This window comes from Sardina pilchardus, chromosome 1 (assembly GCF_963854185.1).
Source record: "Sardina pilchardus chromosome 1, fSarPil1.1, whole genome shotgun sequence".
In the NCBI taxonomy this organism is placed as follows: domain Eukaryota; kingdom Metazoa; phylum Chordata; class Actinopteri; order Clupeiformes; family Clupeidae; genus Sardina; species Sardina pilchardus.
Genome location: NC_084994.1, coordinates 18574554 through 18584868, shown reverse-complemented (window position 1 = coordinate 18584868; position 10315 = coordinate 18574554). Strand labels below are relative to the sequence as shown.

Sequence of the window (10315 nt, the reverse complement as noted above, 5' to 3'; positions counted from 1 at the left end):
AAACCCTGGCCACCACAGATGTGAGTGATGTTAAGAGGGGTCAGAGTCAACAACCCAAACCATCACCTCCTCCACACTATTCAGATCTGCTCAGATGTGACTTACTGTACGTTAAGAAGGGACAGAGTCAACAACCCAGACCATCACCTCCTCCACACTATTCAGATCTGCTCAGGTAGACAACTAACTCTTTTAACATGTTATGCTCCATTGCTGTTTGAAAATGTGCTTTGTTTCAACCTTACAATGGATTTCACATGCAGCCTACAGTCATAATGTCACAGCGGATTTTATGTAGCTGTGACATTATTGCTGTAACTGAAACAGAACACATTTATTTTATAGACAAGAGTGTACTTTGTAAAGTGTGTAATGATGTAGCAATGCATACAACAAAAGATTTATGAAGGTGTTTGTTGCCCGATTACACATTACTTGTTGTCTTAAATATTGTCTGTGTGAAGATGTAGCATTTGTTTTTGTAATGTCCATTAAATGCGTATATTTCCATCAATCTCTTGCAGGTCCAGTTGTATTTTTATGGGAAGACTTGCACATGTGGACCTTTTTCTGTCATTATAGTTTCAAAGTTAGGGATGGGTTCCGCGTTACTGAAAGCTTTCGTTGGAGGAGCCGTCCTCTTCGAGTGCAGCTACAGACCGGAGAACAGACTCCAGAGGAAGTACTTCTGCAAGACTGACGACACATCCTGCTTATCCAGCGGCATCTCTCATCCCACTGACAAGAGAATTTCTCTTTCCGACAACAGGAACGGACTTTTCCGTTCTCTCATCACTGGACTCACGGAAAATGATTCTGGAGAATATAGGTGTATCGTAGAGACAGCTCCAAATGTTTACGTGAACACTACAACAACACTGAAAGTGGATCCAGGTGAGTTTGCCCCCACCGCCACTGCACTAAGCCAGGCAGACCCTGCACAATTTGAGTTTCCAGTCCTGATTTACTCAGACCTCACAAACGGTAGAGTCATGCTAGGCTGGGTGAAAGCAAGCAGAAGTAACACATGCAGCTTCTTATCTGTCATACACCTGACCACAGACACAGAGTGAGTGAGAACTATTTTCTCATGGGAAAGGAACATGAGCATGAAAAATGATCTGTTTTTATTTGTTAGATGACTAGACACAAAATCGTTTCTCTATGGATTATCGTTAATTATGAGTCGTCAGCTTCAGATCATACTGTAAGTCCACATGGAGGAATCCAACAGAAGAATCTAAAATCATCATTTGACAATTGATCTTAATGCCTTAATTAAAAAAAAAAAATGAGTGAAAATCAAACCGCTAAGGACACCAATTTGCTAAGGACACCAATTTTCTTTGTGATTGAACAATGTATCGTAAATAAATAAATGTTCTTCCTTAAATTCTAGGGGGCATAAGTATTTGACCCCTATGTTAAATTCCCATAGGAGCAGAAGGATTTTTTTTTAATGTTTTTTTTTATGAATATATATTTTTAAAGACCAGCTATTTCATGGATCCAGCTGGATATTATGCATCCTGATAAAGTTCCCCTGGCCTTTGGAATTAAGATAGCCCCACATCACCCTTCACCATAGAGATTGCCATGGTGTTTTTTTCCAGTTAGCCTATTATTTGATTTGCATTGAGCTCACTGAGCATCAATCCTCCTGCTCCTATGGGAATTTAACATAGGGTCAAAACGTATGCCCCCTAGCATTTAAGGAAAAACATTTATTTATTTACAATACATTCTTACATTCTTCAATCACAAAGAAAATTGGTGTCCTGAGTGGTTTGATTTTTACTCATTTTTTTAATTAAGACATTAAGATCAATTGTAAAATGATATTTTTTTAATTCCTCCTTTTAGGCAACTTTAGCATGGTATCAAATACTGTATGCTCCACACTATGCAGTATATAGGCCTTCTTGAGCGTGCAGTGTGAATAGAATGTTCAGTGTGAGCGCAGCAATCATGAACGATTGAGATGTGTGATGTGAGTTACTGTTCAATGCTCTGCTTTATTGAACCCAGTGGCCCCTAGGCCTACTGCCAAGAATTTGTTCTTCAATTATTTTGTTCACCGGTTAGATCCACTTTACATGCAGTCCATCGTGAAGTCAGGTTATGTTGGTGGTGACATCGTCTTCGATTGCCCGTACCCACCCACCACTAATGGCAGTGTCAAGTACTTCTACAGGCAGAGGGACATGTCTGCTTGCCCCGAGCTGGTGTCATCTCAGTCTCCTCAGCCAAAGTCAAGGTATTCTCTGGTGGCCAAAGACAACAACACAGAAGTCTTTTCAGTGACCATCAGGAAGCTAACCCCGGAAGACACTGGGAACTACTGGTGTGGCTTTAGAACCGGGGGTTATCTTGGAGGGATAGCCATGACAACAGAAGTGAAATTGCAGATATTAGGTAAGGAAATTTCCCATAGATTTAAAAACTTCTGCTTTCCCTAGTCCACTTGTAAATGTGGCTATCAACACTTCTTTAAAGCAACTCGGTCTGAGGTACATGTATGATGAGGTCATACTATTTCTTGTCTTTTCTCAGGGGATATTCCAAGGTTGACACCCACAACACTGTCCCCTGGTGAGATTTCCTCTCATCCACTGTGCTCTCTCTCTCTCTCTCTCATTATCTCTCTCTCTCTTTTTACTCACTCTCCAGCTTTTCCTGCCTCCCCCCCTCCATCTTTATTTATTTCTCCTACTTCTATGTGTCTACACTGAATTCTACTGAAGTGATTCAGTCTGACTTATTGGCTGCAACGTAAAGTGAAGTTAATAATATTTTACAATGGAGTCTTCAATGTTGCAGTTACATTAAGATACAACATTTAAATGAAGTTGTTTGAAGATGTACCATGAAGCCCCAAATGGCCCCCATGTAATTGTGTTTTTATTTTCAGCACTGGCTGTGATCATCGTTTTGATCTTGATTGTGGCTGCTATACTGTTTGGAGTCATGATGTACAGGCACAGAGTGAAGAGGAGGAGAGGTGAGGATAGTGTGTCTCTTCCTGGTGCTCTTTCTTTTACTGTATTCTCTCATTATCTTATTCTCACATGCACCTCTCTCTCTCTCTAGCTCTCTCTCTCTCTCTATGGTTATCTTATTCTCACATGCCTGTACACTCCTGTATTTCTCTCTCTCTCTCTCTCTGTACTTACAAGAGCCTTCGGATTTCCAGGTGTTGGTGATGTGCAGTCATCAATAGAATCCAACAAAAATGTAAACCAGTGTGCAGTGATACACTTTTCTACACAAGTGTGGCAAGATCCATATCAGCGTCTATCCTCCTGGGACTCAATGTTATGTTACTTTTCGTTGTATGGCAGGATGTGTGCCTGATAAGAATCATATGTTTTTTTAATAAGACTTTTGGGCTGTGGAAGATGAGACTATTGATGATGCAGTATTACAACATAATTCTAGTGTGCGTCACACAACAGGAAACATAGTCTGAAGCAACCTTACTAGCTTGTTTGCTCAATCCACAGTTCAATTCTCTGCCAGTCAGGCTGCACGTCAAGACAATGCTGTTTCTCCATCATCAGTAAGTGGAAAGGTCTCGGTCTCATAGCAACCATTAAAAACACTGCCATTGTATAAAGACATAAGTATTCCTGCTTTACAACATTCATAACATACAATCATCCTTCATGAAACTACTTATTTATGATAATATTCATAAAAGGACTGCATACTACAGCAGTGGTTAACAATCATTACCACGTTGCTATTTCTATTTGACCTCACCAAGGCATGGCAATTTTGTCCCATACTTTAAGGCGCTAAAATCATGCTTTGGACTGTATGTTTTTGCTAAATTTTTTTTTAAAAAAAACACATTGCTTGTATACACCTCTCCTCTTTCCTGTTTACATTAACACTCCATTGTGTCTGGGGCGATATTGCTGAGCGAGTAGTCCCTGATAGTCTCTCAGTCTTGACTTGCTGTCCACCCCTGAAGGCTAGTGGCGCCATGGCAATGGATCCATTCCCCAAGAATCAGCAGGTTTACCAGAACCTCCGCCCCGACGCCACTCCATCTGACGGCGGAGATCACGAGGCAGCGGGTGCACCCACCGATGGCAAGTCTGAGCACGTCTACGAAGCCCTGAAGATCAGCCCCTCTCAGGCTGAGGACGCTGTGTACCTCACCTTAGTTCCTGAACCAATGGCTGAAGCTTTATGAACAGTTCAGATGCAAAACCCTCTAAATCTGTCTGATCACTTTTCATTTAAGTGAGCTTTTCTTTTAACAGGCTCCTATACATTTTTTTTTTTTTTTTGCCTTCAAATTGATATTTCAGACCAGGAAAAGGGTCGTATTCAGCAGGTTTTGAAACAAAACTATTTGATTAACGCATACTGGTGAGAGCATTCACCATTGTTATCTAATTTTGTTAAAATTCTCATTTGAAACCTTATTTTGAAGCTCTACATTGACGACCTTTCAGTGGGTGAAATGTACATATTTATAAGTGGCTTCAAGACTAGCGTATCATCAGCGTAGGCCAACAAAGAACCCTGAGAGGAGGCATGGTAGTGCCCCCTGCTGGATTGTGATGGTCAGTGCAATGTTAAAAAGACATTGATATGAATATCAATGTCGAATGTTGAATAAGAAATATTAATGACAACTGCCAAAAACAAGTAAGTAGACTGTAACATGTGCTTTGTATGCTGTGTATTAGTTAGTGACGTACAACATTGCTTTTCTTTATGATAACATTTATGTGTTTGTGTACATTTTGTGTGTTGTGCAATGGTGTCATTAAACCTGACTCTCTCTCTCTCTCTGTTTGTTCAATATCATTCAACAGCTGAAGCTTTTTGTAAGTCAATAAAAGTACAATCAATCCCTTAAAAAATAAAAATAAACCCACTTAAAAATAATCACCATATCAGTATACCACTTAAAATAGGCAAGGCTATGAACTAACATTTGGGGTTGATCACAGTATACCCTCTACAACTAAGATTGACTGAAACAGGTTTACTGTACAATGAAGTCAATACATTAAAAAGTGCAATAAATCACTATTATTACCTTGAAGGCATGCTTCTACTCAAAGCAGCTAGACAGCATCATATTGACTGAAAGGTTTGCCTGGTTACAAGTATATGAAGTGTAAGGACAGTAAAAGCTCATGCTCACCTTTGTACAAGAAGGCAATGCTGCCCACTGTCTTTCTGTGTCAACCACAAACCTACAGTACTGTGCAACATGTTCTAGTCTCTCTTGCATTTCCTTACTCTACCCTTTCTCTGGTCATGTTGGCAGAAAGCACAGGGTAAGTACACTGGTCTTCTCCATTAAACAAATTCAATATCGATCATCATGTTAAAACGTATATGATACAATATGATATTAACCTTTTTAGACACTTTGCACAAATTGATCACCATGCTTAAAGTGTATGCTATTCACCTTTTTAATATACTATGCACTATTTGCCAGTTTTAAACATATCTGGTACAGCACACTATTCGCTAAAATATCAAATACTATGGTATTTGCATGGTTAAGACATACATTAATCACAATTGAACTAATTTACATCAAAAGGTGGAAGAAACAAATCTGATGCATGTGTTTTATCGGAACAAATTAGTTCTAAAACACTTGACAATGTTGTACCATGACTGTGAGGTAATGAACCCATAGTATGTTTAATTGTAACCTTTATGTAGTGTTTATACTTACTCTAAAATACACATTTTTATGAATCTAAATAGCTTAATCAGTCTATTGGAAAGAAGTGTATCAATAGTACACACTTTACCTCAGCTTTAGCAGTGTGTATATTGCATGTATACAGTAACATGCGGTGGTACCCACTGCTTTGTTTACAGTAATTTAGCAGTGCCATCTCCTGGACGACCTTGATAAACATTTCTGTGATTTCATACAGGGTAATGCGTCAAAGATGACTGAAAGTCACCCACCTAAGTATGTGGTCCTCAGTCTGCTTCTGATTCAAGGTAAACATTGCACATAAGATATTTTAGATTTCAAAAAACATTATGGCTGCAATATTGGATTAACTCTGAGGCATATGGTAGGAAAGACATGTGTTAGACTAGATTTTCTATTTGAAATACTTGATTTTCCTTGAATTTCCTTTGTAATGTGTGAAGTCTTCATTTCATACAGTATATTCTGATTTTCTTTTGATGGGTTTTATTCACTTAAAATTGAAAACAAAGCTCATGTTGAAACGGCAATAGCACTTGCAAAATGAATGTTCCATACAGTTAGCTTTTATTTTATTAGAAAATGCACATGACATCAGTGATGTGTGATGTATAATTTTCAGGCACTTTTGGTCAACAATGGGGAATAAACATTACTGATGTCCACATCTGTGCTGTGAGAGGATCATCAATGATCATGCTCTGCTCATTCATGCATCCGCCTGGCCTTAGAGTGACCAAAGTCTTCTGGACCATAAATCCTCAGAGACATACAGAGCCCACTAACCTGTTAGATATCCCACAATACAAGGATCGAGTCGTGTACAGTGCAGACATCGGCAACAACTGCACACTGACTCTGAGAGAGTTGACTGTGGCAGATGCAGGAGTGTATCACCTACGGATTGTTACTGAACAAGATAAGGAAAAATGGCTGCAGCAACCTGGCTTCCGTTTGACAGTAACAGGTAAAGGCAGAGACTTGTTTAATGTGAACCTCTACAATGTCATCCAAATACACTTTTGGATTGTTTGATTATAGGCTAGTGCTAAATGCTGACATTTCTAACCCTGCTCACAAGTGCCACTTGGTGGTTGTTTGGGTCATTGCAGCTTCACTTGAGAAAAACAAATAAAATATGTGTGATTCGCGTGTGAGAATTTTGCATTAAACCGGCCAATTAAATGTATAACCCACTGTATATTCATGTGCTTGTTGCTCACTGGTGTTTTTATCCTTCCTAGACCTCTCTGTTTGGATTCTCGGGCCAGTGCTTGCAGGCAATGAGGTGGAGGTGAGCTGTAATAACTCCTGTGAATTGGAGGACAATGCCACTGTATTATGGAAAAAAAATGGTCAAGATGTTTCTGGTGATCAAACAACATATGGCAGACTCCTCCTTACCAATGTCAGTACTGAGGCGGATGGCGACTATTCCTGTGCGCTGATGGGCTTTGATGGACACCCATCTGCCACAGTGGATCTTAAAGTCATGTGTAAGTACAGTTATTTGAATGCAATATGTAAATAAAATTAGCTAAATAAGAAAAAAAGGCCGCACTTTGCATACAATGGTTTTCTCAAATGGCTGTTTTTGATGGTATACATAACCAAACACTCTAGAAAAGAAATAAGAAACTGAGTGAAGCCTGCTCCTTCCACACAATTCAGTAAAATTAGTTAATCTGAGAAGTACATTTCTGCACTATCGATCATAGGTCAATAGTCAAGCATATTAATTATATAACATGAGGGAATAACAGTATGCTGTTGCCTTCTTTTCAAGTTCCTCCCAAGGACACCTCAGTATCAGTCAGTCCCTCTAGTGAAACATTGGAGGGAAGTTCAGTGAGTCTGACCTGCAGCAGTGATGCCAACCCACCAGTGGAGAACTACACCTGGTTTAAGGTGGGTGATTCCACCCCAGTAGGATCAGGACAGCAGTACAGCATCAGTTACATCAGATCTGAGGATGGAGGACAGTACTACTGTGAGGCCAGGAATGAACATGGAGCTGAGAATTCTACTGCTGTGTCCATTACAGTTACAGATATCGGTATCACTCTCTATTTTGTTAGTTTATTTACAGCATACAGTATCTATTGATCTACTGTATCTACTGTTACTCTATATGTGTCTCCCTCATGTGTATTGCATGTTTGTTATTCTTTCTTTCAGTAAGACAACGATATACAGCATTTGTCATTATTGGCATCCTTATTCTTGGAATTGTGAGTTTGTCTTGCACAATACATTGGATTAGGTAGGTAGAGCGCTAGATTCCAGCAGTGACCCCTTGTCTCTGTCAGTCAGTTGATGAGTATTTCATGTTTCCTTTGTTCTCTAACTTTATGATTTAGAGGGAGAAGTGGCGACGAAGACCCTCAAGGACATGTTGACGTATGAATAACAAATACATTTGAAGATGATCTTATGTAATAGATTTCTTTTTTTAGAATGCTGTTGGTCATTTTGAGGAAATCTGAAACTATACATTTACAGTTTGTTTGATATAACATTTGAATTGAATTTCATTATTCAGATTAGGACTAATGTGATGTTCTTTATCCCTCTACTGATTTCCAGACTTCTGAGGGGAGCAAAGCTCAGGACTGCACTACCCAGTATGCTAGCGTCCGACTCATCAGTCCCGTGCACAGGTGAGTGTAACATACCTGGAGACAGACCCTGATCTTTTAAACTTTCTGGGGAAACAGGGATGTGAGAGAAATTGCTCTGTCGTTGAAGCGTTCTTGAGATGTTTTGTCGGAATATTTACGGTAGGCTATTATGTTTACCAAACATAGAACTAAACATTTAATGTAGTTTGAAGTTGTTGTGAAAGTATTTGGTCATATGACTTTCAGCCCATCAGTGACTGACTGTCTCAGTCATTCAATAAACCAGTCACTGTGTTATCTATTTACCTTTGTCTTTATTCATATGTCCTTTATTTTAGAGGGAGGAGCAGCAATGAGGATGTTTGGGGACATTTTGACGTATGAATATCAACTGAATGTCATAGATAAATCTTGCATTGGGACTCGTTTGAACTTTACAGTAAGTGTGATTTTGTATTTCTCTACTGACATCCAGATATCTGATGGCGACACAGGTGCTGTTTCTCTGAGCAGCAGAGGTGTGAAACGGGACTGCACAACCACATATGCTACTGTCAATCACCACAGAGCTGCTCTCTGGTGAGTCTCCTTTCTTACCTGAAGACGGACCCTGACCTTTTATCCTCCAGAGGAGACAGTATGAACTATCTACACGGGTGGCAATGTGACAAAATAAACACACATGAAAGTAGAATTCAACAGATGTTAAAATTATGTAATGTGTTGACAGATTTGTTTTCAATAGTTCCTAATCTCTTGTAGAATCAAACCATTTGTTTATGAATACAAATCAGTGGTTGAACCAGGCAATGCAGGAACAGATGAAATTTTGGAAAGGGCAATGGAACATGGCACACATGACAGACACATCATGTCAGGAAACAGAAAACAAGAAACCTGGATCCAGATCCTAGATTGATGTTGATTTTCTTCTTTTTGCAGTTATTTTGTCCAGCAAAAATAATCTAAACTCATTGCTGTGATATTACAAATATTTTTTTTTTGACAAAACAGGTTTGATGAAAATTCATTCCAAATTCATTAAAATGATATGTTAAGACATATGGATGTAACAACAGCACAAGTTCAGATCATAAAGTGCATGAGCAACGGGACATTTAAGCAAAGGTCAAAAGGTCAATCAAATGTTACTCTCTCCTGCTTGCTTCACCACTGAGCTTGTACTGATGCACTGATTAATGACTGAATGGACAATCAGATGAACGTATCAACTGGATACAGTGGGCATGAGATGGTTCCATCTGCAGGATTGAAATGGTGACTGCATTGTACCTGGGTGTGATGGTGGACCTGACACAATGTAGTCCATAAAAATCTATATCTACATCTTATGCGTCTTTGATCACCTTTTCATGAACACTGAACCACTGATGTTAAACATTTTGAAAAACGTAACACTCTCCCTCCTGACACATGTGTTACACCCCCCCTCCCACACACACCCATCCCCCCACATAAACTCAGTTTCATGTAATTACAGTAAATGTCATGTAGAGATTACAAGCAGCAAGTGAAGATCTTCATTAAAAGAGTAATACAAAATACATCAAATAGAAAAGGAAACACTCACCACAGCACTGTTTCAATCTAGTAAGGGTAGATAAAAAGATAAAAAACAATCTGCGTAAAAACATTTCTAGAAAAGTAGAGTGACGTTTCAGTATATGGTCAAGGCCTCCGGCCAAGGCTTCAGATCTTTCTAGGTCAACCACAAACCACACTCATGCTTAATACCTCAGCTCTGCTCAGATCTTTCAGACAGAGAGAGAGAAAGAGGAAGGAGAGAGACAGTTACAGTTACATGGATGGTTTAGGCCTACAGGGGTCCTGATCTGCATGACTAAATTTTGAACAAATATAGTCTGATGTGATGAATATTTGATTTACTTACATACTTTATTTACAGTGTGTGTGTGCGCGCATGCATTTTTGCGTGCGTGCTCATCAGTTATTTGTGAGAGGTTTT

General features: G+C 39.2%; 2 protein-coding genes across 2 annotated transcripts; both read left to right on the top strand.

Moving 5' to 3' along the window:
- Positions 1-89: 89 nt before the first annotated feature.
- On the top strand, positions 90-4802 carry LOC134083485 (polymeric immunoglobulin receptor-like). Its single transcript, XM_062539809.1, has 7 exons — positions 90-175; positions 525-894; positions 2086-2415; positions 2554-2592; positions 2912-3001; positions 3504-3559; positions 3977-4802. The coding sequence occupies exons 2-7, from the start codon at positions 597-599 to the stop codon at positions 4199-4201; spliced, it is 1038 nt and encodes a 345-aa protein (XP_062395793.1). The 5' UTR covers positions 90-175; positions 525-596; the 3' UTR covers positions 4202-4802.
- A 488-nt stretch (positions 4803-5290) lies between these two features.
- LOC134076949 (B-cell receptor CD22-like) lies at positions 5291-8972 on the top strand. Its single transcript, XM_062532267.1, has 9 exons — positions 5291-5303; positions 5925-5994; positions 6330-6674; positions 6952-7203; positions 7494-7763; positions 7886-7970; positions 8068-8107; positions 8294-8367; positions 8804-8972. The coding sequence occupies exons 2-9, from the start codon at positions 5940-5942 to the stop codon at positions 8835-8837; spliced, it is 1155 nt and encodes a 384-aa protein (XP_062388251.1). The 5' UTR covers positions 5291-5303; positions 5925-5939; the 3' UTR covers positions 8838-8972.
- The last annotated feature ends 1343 nt before the right edge of the window (positions 8973-10315 follow it).

Bases quoted from the DNA above. Each gene is read 5' to 3' on its own strand.
- LOC134083485 (XM_062539809.1), top strand. From the start codon at position 597: ATGGGTTCCGCGTTACTGAAAGCTTTCGTTGGAGGAGCCGTCCTCTTC. The intron at 2,416-2,553 runs GTAAGGAAATTT...GTCTTTTCTCAG, and splicing joins AGTGAAATTGCAGATATTAG to GGGATATTCCAAGGTTGACA. The intron at 3,002-3,503 runs GTGAGGATAGTG...CTCAATCCACAG, and splicing joins CAGAGTGAAGAGGAGGAGAG to TTCAATTCTCTGCCAGTCAG.
- LOC134076949 (XM_062532267.1), top strand. From the start codon at position 5,940: ATGACTGAAAGTCACCCACCTAAGTATGTGGTCCTCAGTCTGCTTCTG. The intron at 7,204-7,493 runs GTAAGTACAGTT...CTTCTTTTCAAG, and splicing joins AGTGGATCTTAAAGTCATGT to TTCCTCCCAAGGACACCTCA. The intron at 7,764-7,885 runs GTATCACTCTCT...TCTTTCTTTCAG, and splicing joins CATTACAGTTACAGATATCG to TAAGACAACGATATACAGCA.